The sequence below is a fragment of the Gopherus evgoodei genome, chromosome 19, assembly GCF_007399415.2.
Source record: "Gopherus evgoodei ecotype Sinaloan lineage chromosome 19, rGopEvg1_v1.p, whole genome shotgun sequence".
Taxonomy (NCBI): Eukaryota; Metazoa; Chordata; order Testudines; family Testudinidae; genus Gopherus; species Gopherus evgoodei.
The window spans coordinates 21,459,694-21,474,834 of record NC_044340.1 but is presented as its reverse complement, the minus strand read 5'-3'; the positions used below and the strand labels follow the sequence as shown (position 1 = coordinate 21,474,834).

General features: G+C 44.5%; 1 protein-coding gene and 3 long non-coding RNA genes across 5 annotated transcripts; all 4 read right to left on the bottom strand.

The window, feature by feature from the left end:
• Positions 1-897: 897 nt before the first annotated feature.
• On the bottom strand, positions 898-4,917 carry LOC115637424. The gene is made up of 9 exons (XM_030538666.1): positions 4,611-4,917; positions 4,345-4,460; positions 4,204-4,251; positions 3,677-3,745; positions 2,923-3,011; positions 2,342-2,450; positions 1,712-1,820; positions 1,234-1,304; positions 898-1,023 (listed from the first exon to the last, which is right to left on the bottom strand). The coding sequence occupies exons 1-9, from the start codon at positions 4,915-4,917 to the stop codon at positions 910-912; spliced, it is 1,032 nt and encodes a 343-aa protein (XP_030394526.1). The 3' UTR covers positions 898-909.
• A 334-nt stretch (positions 4,918-5,251) lies between these two features.
• LOC115637376 lies at positions 5,252-6,199 on the bottom strand. Its single transcript, XR_003997254.1, has 3 exons — positions 6,148-6,199; positions 5,727-5,833; positions 5,252-5,508 (listed from the first exon to the last, which is right to left on the bottom strand). It is a non-coding gene; the product is annotated as an uncharacterized LOC115637376 (long non-coding RNA).
• A 57-nt stretch (positions 6,200-6,256) lies between these two features.
• LOC115637375 lies at positions 6,257-8,504 on the bottom strand. Its single transcript, XR_003997253.1, has 4 exons — positions 8,436-8,504; positions 7,018-7,205; positions 6,769-6,840; positions 6,257-6,381 (listed from the first exon to the last, which is right to left on the bottom strand). It is a non-coding gene; the product is annotated as an uncharacterized LOC115637375 (long non-coding RNA).
• A 771-nt stretch (positions 8,505-9,275) lies between these two features.
• LOC115637377 lies at positions 9,276-14,989 on the bottom strand. Of its 2 annotated transcripts, none has more exons than XR_003997255.1 (3): positions 14,767-14,989; positions 9,954-10,014; positions 9,276-9,293 (listed from the first exon to the last, which is right to left on the bottom strand). It is a non-coding gene; the product is annotated as an uncharacterized LOC115637377 (long non-coding RNA). The 2 variants fall into 2 exon arrangements; XR_003997256.1 differs by having other exon boundaries at positions 9,277-9,293; positions 9,910-10,014.
• Between the last annotated feature and the right edge of the window lie 152 nt (positions 14,990-15,141).

The window sequence follows — 15,141 nt, the reverse complement described above, 5'->3', positions numbered from 1 at the left end:
GCAACCCTCCCGTTTTCCAACTAGCTGCAGTTTCTGTCACATAAGGAAACCATCTGTGCTCCTGCTCAGGAATTGCTGCTGCCTGGTCCATGAGGTTGCAGATCGGGAGGGATGGAGTTTGTGGTCGAAAACACTCACGATCTGCTTCCTCCACTGGTCCATGGGGTTGCAAATCGGGAGGGATGGAGTTTGTGGTTGAAAACACTCACGATCTGCTTCCTCCGCCTGGTCCATGGGGTTGCAAATCAGGAGGGATGGAGTTTGTGGTCGAAAACACTCAGGATCTGCTTCTTCCTGGCTAATGTGCCAAATTGACCTATTGGATGATCGAGGCACGCTCTTTCGCTTTTTTGTGTGTGAATACGTGTAAAGGGAAGTAAGGTTTGGGGGTACAGGGCACACCCTTGACCCCAAGGTGATAACCAGAGTGGCCCCTTTCATTGTTTCTGGCTTCCTCCTTGCTTAGTTCCAATGACATGGCTGCCTATGCACCTGTCACTGGTCCGGGGATGGTTGCAAATCGGGAGGGATGGAGTCTGTGGTCGAAAACACTCAGGATCTGCTTCCTCCTGGCTAATGTGCCAAATTGACCTATTGGATGATTGAGGCACGCTCTTTCGCTTTTTTGTGTATGAATACGTGAAAAGGGAGGTAAGGTTTGGGGGTATGGAGCACGCCTATGATGACACCACTTTCATTTTTTAAAATTACTTTTACAATTTTTTAGTTTGCATCATATATATGGACAGAAATACAGAGAATAATTTATTTAACATCAAAAACATTTATTATAATCTGATGTATACATAGAAATATATTTCTTTGGGTTGCATTATGTTTTGAACAAGAGGCAGTTAAACGATGGGTTTTCTTTATTGCCTTTTTTTTTTTTTTTGGTAATGAAGTGAACTATGCACATGTCTTGCATTTGTACTCTTTCTTCTCATATGTCAGGTTTTCTTGATTGGTTCCTTCTGTAATGCATGGTATATGTGCCCACCTCTTGCAAGAATCACACTGGACCTTTGATAAGTAACAATGAAGAAATGAAATCACAGAAGTTATGTTATACATACTTTGCATTCACTCATCCTATTCCTTCCACATGTGAACATTACCTAATATATAACTATCGGCATGAAGAAAATGTTTAATGTTGTGGAATTTTTACAAGAATCATGATCCTTACGCAGTTTATGGCATATATTTCTCATGTAATTCTATGTTTCTTACCATCGTGCAATCCTCACTTTCTTTTTCACAGTCGATAAGGTTGCAGTATATGCAGTAGTCCTCCACGCTTTCTTAAAAATAAATATAGCATTATGAAATGATGAATACGTTACGACCAACACTGAAAATGCTAATCTTGATGTATTAATTGTCAATATTGTAATCCAGTCAATGGTTTGAACACACATATCTTTTCCTTTTTTTGGAATAATTTTTTCAAATTTTAACTTTACTGCACCTGTATCTAAAAATTCAAATTTCATTTAACTGGTCGATCAATAGCAATCATTCACCCCATTCAAATTTTTGTGTACTTAAAGATATTATTGATTCATAGTCAGCATTTCAGAACCAAACCTGCGAGATATCCCACTTTAGGGTTATTAAGATAACTGTCTGTTATGTGACAAAATTCCACTCTTCATGTTATCTTCACATGTGCCTAATGAGTCCACAATACATGGTAGAAAGTAATTACCTGACTCCTTCATTAGAAGAATTGCTATATGTCTTCTAAACGCAGTATTAGCCTTCTGTGTTGTTCCCACCGTACTGATGTCTTTGTGCTGCAAATATGTTTCTGCAAACTAACAACACTGATATTTAGAATAACCTCATACTTACCATAGGGGACAGTGGGCTGGTCCAGTGTACCGGTAAGAACTGGCCACTGGTTCCAGACCATACATGGCTGACGTTACACGTCCGATGTGGCAGTGCTTTATGCTTTAACAGCACTGCCCCCTTTATCCCATCGCCCCCGCATCTGCGGCCCTGCCATAGGGTCCGGCAATGCTGTTAAATGCTCCTGGCAGGGCTGCCTACTGTGGGGGTCCAAAAGGGGCTCTGGGTTACAGTGATTTACAAAGGCCTGGTGCTCCTGGCCACTGCAACAGCAGCTGTCAGGAAGGGCTGGATGGTAGAATCTGGTCCCCCAGCACCGCACCTGCCACTGGAGAACCCATCCCTTCTTGTGGCCACAAGCCCACCCCCATCCACCTTGGCAAGGACACCAGTGCAGTGCCCACTGGTAATCGCTGGCATTTACTTTCAACATGGATAATTAAACATACATAACCAATAATAATGCCAATTTGGTATTCAATACCTTTAAGATGAGTGGTCCACAGTTGTGGCCATCACTTTGTCTGGGATGCTGCACAATTTTACTGTTCCAATCAGATGAGGATTTACTAGTTAATCGTTTGATGAAGTTTCTGAAATTGTTAGAGAGTACATTAGCAGACTGCATAAATGAGCTTTGCTTTCCTTTTTTTCCCATTCTGGTTTCTGGACATAGATAAAAATCCATTCTCTCTCTTTTTACTTAGTCATTGAAATGACTTATTGCTCACATATAGACACACTTATTTTCATATTATTGTCTCACACTTACACAGTGTGTCACCTGAGTTGCTGTGCCCCATGTTGATAATAACACATTCTCAATCATGCAACATGCTACTGTTTCGTGTGTGTCCACATTCTGTGAAGTCGTTCCCCAGAGTCACATCACACAGGTTCACTCAAAGTCCATTATTAAGCACATTCAGTACAAGTACATGCTGTTTCAATGTTTATTTGTAGCTAATAGGAAGACATTATTCTCATTATTGTAACATTCCCTTTAAAAAAATTTTCAATGGAACAGTTAGTGTCCACTGTGAAAGTAAGTATCTAATAAATCACCTCCAATTCCTCAGGCATGTTCTTTCATATCTGATCTCATCACACAAGGGGTCAATTATTAACAATTCCTTTTTTTTCATCAAGGCTATCTGTAAATTTAAATATATTCATAAAATATATTGGTAATGTGATTATTTCAAAAAATTTATACTAATTTATCAACAATCAGTATGCAATTAACATATTATCGTTTGTAATGTAACAGTAACACACAACATATAAGCATATTGTGAAATCAATCAACTCTTTACAGAATGTATTCTTCCATGTTACATGAACAATGTAAATTGACAATATCAATATATTTTTAACAATCACATTCCACTTTCCTTTGCATGCACTGAACTCACAGAAAACCTGCAGCATGGCAAATTATATCACCACTACCATAGTTGTGTTACAAATCTCTTCTTTATTGCCACATTTATTGCCCATAATCCAGAGGCACAATACAAAACATCTTACCACAAGAACCCAATGACCTGGTGTGTGGTAAGGAAGCAATAATCTATCATTTTGAAGTAATTCACTCTGTATTTATTTAAAAGAAATTAGAAATGTAATTATAGTTTCCAGTGAGGCAAACCATGAAATATACATTATACTGTATTTCCCAAATTCATTACATGTATTACTATTAGACTACTCCCCCACATCAAACATATCATTGTATTTGCTGTTTCACACTGTGTTTAACTCAGTGACTGAAATTGTTCTTTTTTCATTTTATGTATGAACGTGTGTTAACATTTACCTTCACTTTCATTTGTGTAGCTCTGCCTGAGAGAATGACAGTGGAAACTACTGATGAGATGGCTTGTACCTGTTGACAGTCAACAAAGCTATTAATGCATTAATAATTGTGGCACGTCAAGAACATAATGAATTTAATATAGACAGACATGAAACGGATCCTTAGTGTTACAAATCAGATACGTATATGTAAGAGAGTCCTATAAAAACAAAATGATTTGTAATCAATGTGCTCTGTCTTACTTCCTTTAAAAAGTGACTAAGCTGTTCGCATACTTGTGTTCAATTAATGGACCCACTGAACTGTACAGCAGAACTAATGTGGCCCTCTATTGTATGTCCAATATGCACCTCCAAATACATTTTAGTAAATGTTTGGCAGCAGTATATACACAGAAATGTTGAAATTTCAGGTGTCTGTTGATATTTCAAGGGCATTTGGACTTAAATATGTTGTGCCACATATTCCCGTGATTCTTTACTTAGTGCATCAGTGTATTGTGTCATGTATCACAGTAACTAGCCTACCTTTCCATCTGCTTTCTCAACTACACAGCTCAAAAATGCATCAATAACCTACAACACATGATGGAAGAAAAGCACAATTACAATGGTATTTGAGTAATCAATCACATCAACAAATACATGTTTAGTGGTACTTAAATGTACCTCATCACTTATCCAGCTTCTCGGTTTCAGGCAATGAAATGAAGAGCCATACAATTTTATGTTTCTCACTTTGGCCTCCAGTCTCTCTGTGTGTTTGCTGGTCATTACCAATTTTACTAGGAAAAAAATATTAACACGTATTACATGCATGGTAATACAGTTTCCTTTTTCTCTGCTTTAATACTGTCAATGCCACCACTTTGTACATGAAAACCTTTAATATAGTTCAAGTTATACAGTATGTTAAAGGTGCGGTAACCAATTACCTTTCAGAAGCCATTGCTTGTCTTCCACTTCCTCTGTAAGCATGTCATCAAAACTGTCATCAGCATCACTTGTATCATTGTTTGACACATCTTGCCCTATATATTCCTCTTTTTCTATTGCTGTGACCTCTATGTTTTCCACTTTGCTGTCATGAGATACAGTGCCATCCACTTCTCTAATCTCTTCCGTGGGTGTTTCTGGTTCAGTGTCACCAACTCCAATTTCAGTTCCAGTTTTTCCCTCTGATATGCTTTCAGCTAATGTTGTTGGCTCTTTTACTGGTTTTAAGTGTGCAATATTGTACATGGTTCCTAACTTTTTCCCTGAGATGGTTTGTAATTTCACTCTCTTACCTTCAACACTCATAATTTTGTATAGTCCCCGATATTTAGATTCCAATACTCCTCCTTTTCTTGTTCTCTGTCTAGCATTCAGTAACAGAACAGAGTCCCCAACTTCAAATGTTATTTCCCCATATTTAGAAGTCTTTCTTTTAACATAATGTCTTTGTTGTTTTTCTTGTGCTTTAGCAATGTTACTAGGGCCAGCGCAATGTCAGCGTCATGTCTCGATTTCATATTCATGCTGTACTCTTTGCAGAAATCTTCCACGAACATATTCAGTTCTGGAATCTTTGTAAACAAATGGAGAAGTGGTTGTATTTGTAAAATGAAGGCACACAGAATGCCATGTGTACATGAAAGGTGCTGGGAATAACATACACTTACCGTGTAATTCTCTAAGACATCTTCTGGAAACACTGGGTCATCACAAAACATTAGTCGGAAAGGTGAAATTTTTGTTGTTGCATGTATTTCAGTTCGCAAAGAAAACAAAATGGGTTCAAGTAATTTATCCCAATTACTCCCATTGTCATCAACCATCTTCCGCAGTGCTCTGTAACAAAGGCACATTGATTTGATTGTTTAAGAAAAGAAAGTCACTTGTACGGTCTTGTTTGAAACAGATCATACACAATCAAAAAGGTGTAATACGTAATGAAAAAGATTTCCATGTAACACATTGCTTTTGAAGATTTTTTTGTGAGTTGCATCTTCTATTACAGCACATTCTACTTGCCATTACTACTGTACGATTCCCACCCATTCACTTACCTTTTTATGGATTTATTAGCGTTTTCAGCCAAGCCATTGGTTTGTGGGTGGTACGGACTGGTGAAGCTACGTTCTATTCCCAATTTATTACAAACATACAAGTTAAGCTGAAAGAAAAAAAGTTACACTATAAACGTACATATAGACTTGTGTAGAGGAATGTTCCTTTGCGTATCTGCCACTACTTTTATGTGTAATTAGCAACAGGAAAAGCATGTCTTCTCATATTTGTTTTGGAAACAAGTAGTTGTTCGTTTCTTTGTTAGATATGAAGAAAAATAATTTTATAGCAACACTGATGGTGACCAACAGCAGTTTATATATATAAAAAGAAAAGATGGTGGTTGTTTGAGATCTATTGGTGACCTGACAGTGAGTTTGAGTACATAGTACAAATAACCAGAAAAAAAGAAATCATTACCTTATTATTGAATTCTGCACCACGATCTGTCAGTATCCGCTGTGGGCATCCATGTCGAAGAATCATGCTGAACATGATCTCTACCACCTCAAATGATGACTTTTTTCTAAGTGGAAAGGCTTCCACCCATCTTGAAAGATAATCTATGGCTGTAAGTATATACTGGTATCCATCCTTTGTTACTGGTAACGGTCCTATTAAATCCATTCCCACCAATTCCCAGATCCGAGTGACCTACATAGAAGGGTACCAGTTACAGTCATACTTCACATGTTTATTACTAAATGTTCTCAATGAACCCATATGTCAGAAACAGAGTACACAATGTACTATGGTTACAACAGCCATAGAATCCAAATGAAAGCCCACTTTTAAATGCAGAAGAAAAAGAAAGAAAGAATAAACAAACAAAAAGAAGTACAGGAATGAGTGATTGAAAACAATACCAGAGTAAAGCAGAAGAAATATCCCCAGCCAGTGCGAAGGTGTATTAGAGGTAATTGCTGCACTATGCAGTGCCACTTACATGCATTGGACTTGTTTCAAAATCAAACTCTCATTGTATTGCAGAAATAACCATGGATAATGATAAACAATAACGTGTCTGATTCAAAAATTCACCTTTATGCTTTTCAAGGTGGTATCCAGATTTGATTGCTTTCCCTCTTTCTGGCAAGTCAGACACTGTGCAACCTGTTTTTGATGGAACAATATGATGACATGAACATTTCGTTATGGAAATAGTATCACAAGGGAACAGAGTTCACATTTGCACACCAAATATACTTTTATATTTTTTTCATTCATTTTGAACTTCTATTTCAATTGTAAATACCATTCATCAGGATTTTGTTTCATTACTTTACATACCCAATTGGCAATGTCTTTTGTCATCCCTGGCCAATAGTATTTTGATGTCAGCGCATTCCTGGTTTTGAATATTCCTAGATGTCCACCCTCTGGACTGTCATGATACCTTTTAAAGAGTTGCAGGGCTTCTTTCATGGTATGCACAACGACAACCTTTCTTCCTTTTGCTGAATGGAACAATCTCCCCTCTGTTGATCATAGAAGATGGAGCACAGAGGATGATTAAAGTATATCTGGGCCCTGGGACAGAGCGATTGTTGGGCCCCTACCCACCCTGTCCACTGGCTACACCACCTATGGCCTTATCCCTTTCGTCCTCTTCCCCAGGATCTCAGCCATGTTCCACCTGGGCTCCCCACCATTTTGCCGGGCCCACAACTCCTTGGCTCATTTCCCACCCACCCTGCTGTCCCACACAGCACCAGGACTGGAGAAGCTCTGTCCCTGTGTCACGGCTGTACCAGGGAGTGAGAGCTCCTCCAGTCCCAGGGCCGTGGTGGAGTTTTGGATCCTGCGGTTCTTTAGGGGACTAGGAGCAGGGTGCTGTGGAGTCTCCTGCCCCACCAGGCATGTCTCCTGGAGATGGGGTCAGGCATAGGGGCTTCCCCTGCCGCCTTGTGGCTTCTGCCAGGGCTGGAGTGTGGGAAAAATGTTTAACTTAAGCTATAACTGGTTATTTGCAAAACCATTAATTAATTAAAAGGCATATGCCTATCAAAGACATCTATATACAGTCTGGTTCATAATGCCTTGAGTACAAGGGGGAAATTTCAGTGTATAGCAGGGCTGCCCGGGGGGGGGGGCAAGTGGGGCAATTTGCCCTGGGCCCCACACGGGCCCCCAGGAGAGTTTTTTTCAGGGCCCCTGAAGCGGGGTCCTTCACTTGCTCCTTGTGCCCTGGAAAACTCTCGAGGGGCCCGGGCCCCCGGAGTTTCTTCCACTCTTGGTCTTCACCAGTGGGGGGGGGTCCTTCCTCCAGGGCAGAGGGACGCCCCACAGCTGAATTACTGCTGAAGCGGGGCCCCCCTGCCACCAGAGACCACAGGCCCCAGAATCCTCTGGGCGGCCCTGGTGTATAGTTAGAAGTTTTTGCTCATTGAACATATAGTGATTGTTGGTGGTGCTTGCAGCAGACTGGATAACATAATTAAGAAATGAAACAAAGTCATCAGTTTTTTTTTAAATAAAATTTAGACTCATTTCTCACACAACTGCACAGCGCACTCCTTTTGTTGCACCACTGGCATAGACAGATTTTCTGGAAAATTTTAATAAAAATAGAGATCCAAATTCCAGTCCCATTGAAGGTAAGGTTAACACTCCAAATAATCCCAGTGTTGGGACATCATGACCATCATTTACAGGCTGAAGTTTCCTGTGTTATGTATCAGTACTATCTTAAAACAAGTATTCCTTACCTTCCAATGAAAAGTTGACAGCATATCTACCCAGGTTCAGTCTGCCTGCTTTATTCATTCCTTCAGGATATGTGCTACTCCTTATGTATGCCAAAACATTTGCAATTTTTTCTTCAAAAGATTCCTCTGAGAATTGTTTACAAGAGAAAACAGTTACTCAAATGCAAACATGGCATAACAATGCATATAAGACTCGAAGTTGAGTTAGAAGGTAAGCGATGTACATTGCAAACCCATAAGCAGGGTAAACCTACATCAACAATACATCATTCATAGGCCAGTGACATGACAGACATAAATAAATTGCAGGCATGTGCATAATTCTGAAATATTTGTGGCTTGCAAATTTTGGCTGTATTCGCTCAATGAAGAGTGAATGTTATCAGAGATAAGGAGATCACTACAAGATTGTAACAATGTATAGACATAGTGACTCAGGACAGTAAATGTAACAGCAAAAAAATGTCAATAAAAAAACCGAGCAGAGTTGCTTGAAGATAATGGGTTTTGAAAAAATATGTAATATATAATAATATGTGGGGATATACTTATGTCACAGAACTAGGTCATTGAGTCCAGTTCGCTGCCTTCACTATCAGGACCAAGTACTGTCCCTGACAGTTTTTTTTGGCCTTGCTTTTTTTTTTTTTTTCCCGCCATGATCGATAAATGGTCCCCTTAAGGATTAGGCTCACAACCCTGGCTTTAGCAGGCCAATGGTCAAACCACTGAGCTAGCCCTCCCCTCCATGGGAACACATGGAAAAATTCTACTTACTTGCCATTATGTGTATTGAGGTAATTTTTTGCTTGGTGCAACTTTTTGGGAGAAAATTGTTTGTCTGGAAATCTGAAGAATCTGAAATAGAGAAACCCCTATAACATACACATATCAGTATCACCTCATTCTCAGCAATGTCTTTAATCAATCATTTTAATGTAATTAAACTAATCAATCCTAATATAATGTTACTTGATTATCTAAGAAATTAGATCCCATCATCTAAATTGTTTTACACACAGCAAAATTACTTATATATCAGCCTAAAAAAAAAACAGACACCACACAGATAAACAATATAGAAATTGGGAGCAATAAAGAAATCACCATGATTACAGGCATGCAAACCATTTAAGAAATGATTATACAGTTATTGTAAAGATTCTTTATTATTCAGGCAGTTAGCCAGGAATACCTTTAGTATTTCTGTACTGTTACCAGATTTGCCCATTACTTGGTGTTACTCATTTATTGGGGTTACTTGTCTGGGTTTTCCCCCTGATAATTCTACTCTTCTGGAGGGGGCTGGTTGTGTAACTCTATCAATGTACTGGTTGTGTGCCCAATGGAATGAGTCAAACAGCACTTTCAAGCTGACACCTTTATTTGTCCCAGATGTAGCATGTCCCTATCCCCATCTTTACATCACAAGGAGAGCCTAAACAAAGTAAGTCACGTTTTTACAGTTTAATACCTGAGTTAGAAAAGGAAACAGAGAGAGAAAATGAGGAAACTCACCCACTCCAGGAAGCTTGAACTCCTGAGTCTTCACTGATGATCTTAGCTCACAGTCTTGAATCTGTCAGGAATAGATGTGGTTACCTAAGAAAGTGGTGAAATCTCCATCCTTAGAGGGTTTTTAAGATCAGGCTTGACAAAGCCCTGGCTGGGATGTTGTAGTTGGGGATTGGTCCTGCTGTGAGCAGGGGGTTGGACTAGATACCTCCTGAGGTCCCTTCCAACCCTGATATTCTATGATTCTATTCTCTGATTCTAACTCAGGCAGAATTTGGGTCTATGCATGCATAAGAATTCTTACTTAAGAGTGAGCAAATGGCTTTGTAGAGAAAATATGCAATAGGTTGAATTGGTTGAAGGGACAACAGTAGACTTGTTTATGGGTAAACCGATAACTGCAGGAATTTCTTTAGGCTAGATAATAGGAGCTGATCACTTCTTACTATGGGTTATGTTCCTTCAGGGGGCTGACAATGAAATTTGTCTGCTTCAGTATTTTGGATATCAATCAGATATCAATCAGAGTTTCACCACTAGAATTTGTCTAAATGCTAAGGTGGGTGTTGTCACGGAGTCACCGGGCGATGCTCTGGAACTGCTCCCCACCAAGCCAGTCAGGACTTTAGGAAGCCTCCTCTCCCTTGGAGCAGACTTGTTCAGGGCAAGAAGCTCACACAGCTTCACCTCCTGGGTCTCTCCTTGGAGCATTCAGCATCCTCTGCCCCTCCGTGCGCTTCCCACAGCGAGTCCACCCCAGCGGGGTCCTGGGGAAGCCACAGGGTCCTGTACCCCCACTTTGCAGTCAGACGTGACTCTCAGCCAGCCAGTAAAACAGAGGTTTATTCGATGACAGGAACAGGGTCTAAAACAGAGCTTGTAGATACAGCGAACCGGACCCCTCGGCTGGGTCCATTCTGGGGGGCAGTGAGCCAGACCCCCGGTCTGCCCTCCACCCTTGACCCCAGCCAGCTCCAGACTAACAACCCCTCCCAGCCCCTTTCCCGGGCCAGGAGGTCACCTGATCCCTTTGTCTCCAACACCTTCAGCTGGCACCTTTGCAGGGGAGGGGCCCAGGCCATCAGTTGCTAGGAGACAGAGTGTCAGGCATTTAGGTGCACTGGCCCTTTGCTCTGCCAGATACTTAAGAACTGCCATGGGGACACTGAGGCACCAACACAGTACTCAGAGAAAACATTAAGAACTTTCCCAGTTCGTCACATCTCTCCCCCCTTCAAGACCGAACTGAGCGAGGTCACTCCAGCCAGTGACCTGGGGAAGTTCGAACCCACCAAGGTTCCCATGGATGCTCCAGCATCTCTCTCATCTCTTGGTGTGAGTTACACCAGGACAGTCCAGTCTTACGCCCTCCCTTAGGTCGGGTGTGCTTGATGGCACTTGCAGACCGCATGTGGGAAGGTTTATGCAGCCCACACCCTTTGCCACCCCAGTACCCCTGGGGTTCAAGCTGGGATTGGGTCTTTTCCCAGCCCTCTGGTCTGTGATTCGGGCTCCCTTGGTTACGAGCCCCCATCTTGGCCTTTGCCAGCTCTGGGTTTGGGCAGCCGCTTCCCACTTTGTGGCTCAGACACAACACCTCTGCCGTCCCCCCCTTGCACTTTCCAGCTTTTACCATCAGTCCCACCTCCTTGAGGCAGCCCAGCCCCCTCTTCACCTGGGACACCTGTTCCTCCCAGGTCTGGCTAAAGATGCACATGTTATCAGTGTCTGCCAGGGCCAAGTTCTCCATCCCTCTCAGCTTGTCTAGAATCTCCCCAGGCCTAGGCATGGGGTCGGCATTGGACACTGTGATGGCTTTAAGCTTCTGATAGCCCCCATAAAACCAGATCATCCTGTCTCGCTTGGGGATCAGCCCCACCGGTGAGGCCCATGGGCTGTAAAATGGCTGGATCCCAGCTAAAGCCAGCATGTCCCTGACCTCTCTCTCCAGGTTCTGGGCTGCTTTCCCAGTGACTCTGAATGGGGAACACCTGATGGGGAGATTGTCTCCCACCTCAGGGAAGAGATCCCCCAGGGGGTCTTCCCCCTTCTCCATCCAATCCTCCCCCTTCAGGTCCAGGGGTCCCCTCACTCTCCTCCCATCCAGCAGCTCGAATGGGAAGAACCCTGTGGATTCCTGGGGCATCACCAGCTGTCTCCCGATTCCCCCCAGTTCTACTTCCCCTTGGGGAGCCCATTCCTGGTACAGGAATCCCTCCTCCTGCAGGACTCTGTCCCTGCAACCTTCCCCAAGGGGGTTTGCAGCGCTGTGGCCAGCAAGTTCCCTCAGCTTCTCCAAGGAGGGATCCCTCTGCAGCTCGGTCTGGGATTCAGCAGCTGGGGCAGGGAGTGGGACCTGCTCCCTCTCGCTGGCTGGACCTGGGGTCACAGCCCCCCTGAGCCCTGTCCCTGGTAGCTCCCTCCCTGCTGTGTAATCACTTCCCAGCAGCACGTCTGGACCAGGCAAACCTGGTTGGCAGCTGACCTGTCCTGCCCGGGTGTCCCCCCACTCAGCTGGGGTCTCGGCTCCCCCCGTGCTCAGCGCTGCCCTTGCTGTCCCAGTGGGGGCAGGCAGCGAGCTCTCTGCTCTGGTCACAGCATCAGAGCCAGCGTGAGCCCCCTCTCCGGTGTGCAGGGGGGCGGGGAGCATCTCTCCCTCCCACTCAGCCCCAGGGGGCTGGTTACAGGTAGGCAGGTATCCTGAGCCCAGCAGCCCCTCCCCCCTGCCAGCCAGGTCATTTGCATTTTCACTGACCATTTCCATCCTAGCCAATTGGTTCCCTGGATTTGAATTCAAACCCTCGGCCGTTACAGGAGCGGGGCCTGGATCCTGTCCCATGGGGAGACAGTTACCCCCCAACAGGGCCTCCCAGCCAATATCCTGGAGAACCCCAACTACCAGCCAGCGCGACCCCTTCTGGGTCTGCACAGGGATCTGGGCCATAGGCAGGGTGAGGGGCTTCACCCCAGGGAACTTCACCCAGGTTCCACAGTCCCTCAGCATCTGGGGCTGCACCACCACAGTTCTCTCTGTCCCAGGGTCTCGCCCTCGCAGGCGTGTTTCCCCACTGACCCCTGGGCAGCCCCCTATGTCTCTCTGCTCCACCATCACCAGTCCACGCTGCTGCTGCTTCTCCTGCAGCTTTTCCTCGGGCTCTTGCTTTCTCTCACGGTTCTCTCGCTCTCTCGGGCTCTGCTCCCATCCCATCCATCTCCAATCTCCTGATGGGGAACCCAATCGTGAAGACCCTCGTCTGATTGGGGACCAGACTCCCGGGGATGCCTGGCTGATGCTCCAGCTGCTCCCAGATCCTCTTGTAGCCCCATCTGGGCCAGGAATCTGCTCCTCAGAGCGGTGCTTCTCCTTCAACTGCACGATTAACTGTGCCTTGTTGAATTTCCCCATGCGTAACCCTCTCTTTGTGCACAGGATCACAATGTCCTTCTCAAGGAGATGGTGATAGGCCATCACTTCACCGTTCCCAAGTGGCTCTGGACTCACAGGCCTGTGTGCTCTTGGCTCCCCCATGGTTTCCAGGAAGAACCCCTGGTGTGCCAGCCCTTCTCGTGATCACCACCTCTTTGCCAGGGTTGAGCTGCAGACTCCTCCGCCCCGGGACTGCTCCTGCAATCCCCCGGGGAACCCTGCTACTGCAAAATCCTTCTCTCTCCCAGGGTCGAGCGGCAAGCTCTTCCGCCCCTGAGACTGCTCTCTGCAGTCCTCAGGGGGACCCTGTTACTCCAACAGTCCTTCTCGCTGGTCACACACTTCCAGAGGTTAACTGCCCCTTGAAACCGTCCCTCTCTGAGCCTTCAGCACGCCTGGTCCTCATTATCCCTCCTTTGTTTTACTGCTCCCCAGTCACTTACTGCAAGCAGCGCCATTCACGGGGTGCAGTACGTCCCGCCGCTGCCACCAGTTGTCACGGAGTCACCGGGCGATGCTCTGGAACTGCTCCCCACCAAGCCAGGCAGGACTTTGGGGAGCCTCCTCTCCCTTGGAGCAGACTTGTTCAGGGCAAGAAGCTCACACAGCTTCACCTCCTGGGTCTCTCCTTGGAGCATTCAGCATCCTCTGCCCCTCCGTGCGCTTCCCACAGCGAGTCCACCCCAGTGGGGTCCTGGGGAAGCCACCGGGTTCTGCACCCCCACTTTGCAGTCAGACGTGACTCTCAGCCAGCCAGTAAAACAGAGGTTTATTCGATGACAGGAACAGGGTCTAAAACAGAGCTTGTAGATACAGTGAACTGGACCCCTCGGCTGGGTCCATTCTGGGGGGCAGTGAGCCAGACCCCCAGGTCTGCCCTCCACCCTTGACCCCAGCCAGCTCCAGACTAACAACCCCTCCCAGCCCCTTTCCCGGGCCAGGAGGTCACCTGATCCCTTTGTCTCCAACACCTTCAGCTGGCACCTTTGCAGAGGAGGGGCCCAGGCCATCAGTTGCTAGGAGACAGAGTGTCAGGCATTTAGGTGCACTGGGCCTTTGCTCTGCCAGATACTTAAGAACTGCCATGGGGACACTGAGGCACCAACACAGTATTCAGAGAAAACATTAAGAACTTTCCCAGTTCGTCACAGATGTGAATGAGGGTAGGGGAGTTGCCTCAAGCTTGTCACCAGGGTTGTAGGTATGCAGGTATGTCTCACACCACCATTGACTGCTCCATGCAAGTTTTTTCTCTGATCACTTTTGGTTTGGGGGAACAGACAGGATACTGTGCCTTAGTTACCAAAGAAGACAGTATTATCTGTGACTGCTGAGTTCTTAACAGGATATTGATCATAAAATATTTAACCATAAGTTGTGACTACTTACATTAAAGAAATCCATTCCATCTTAGTTTAGGAGAGAGAACAGTGATTGACCAATAATAATCTGGTGTTGCAGATCCCCATAGTACAATTATTTTTTCTTCTCCACTGTCAGTGCAGCTTTTATTTTGGTGAGTTTTGCACAAAGATGCAGAAATGTGGACCATCCAAACGTTCTGCAGCCACTAATCATCAGCCCAAGCCTTCATTGTTGCAGAAGATTTTTGCCCTTGGGAAGGTTCTAAGATGACACCATATAATAAACTTACTGAATATTTGTGAATCAGTTTCTACACACAAGCAATGACGTGTGAAAATAGGACTGTAAGAGCTGAGTTCACAGGCAAGATAAATGCAGCAAAAGGCAATTCTAAAATTT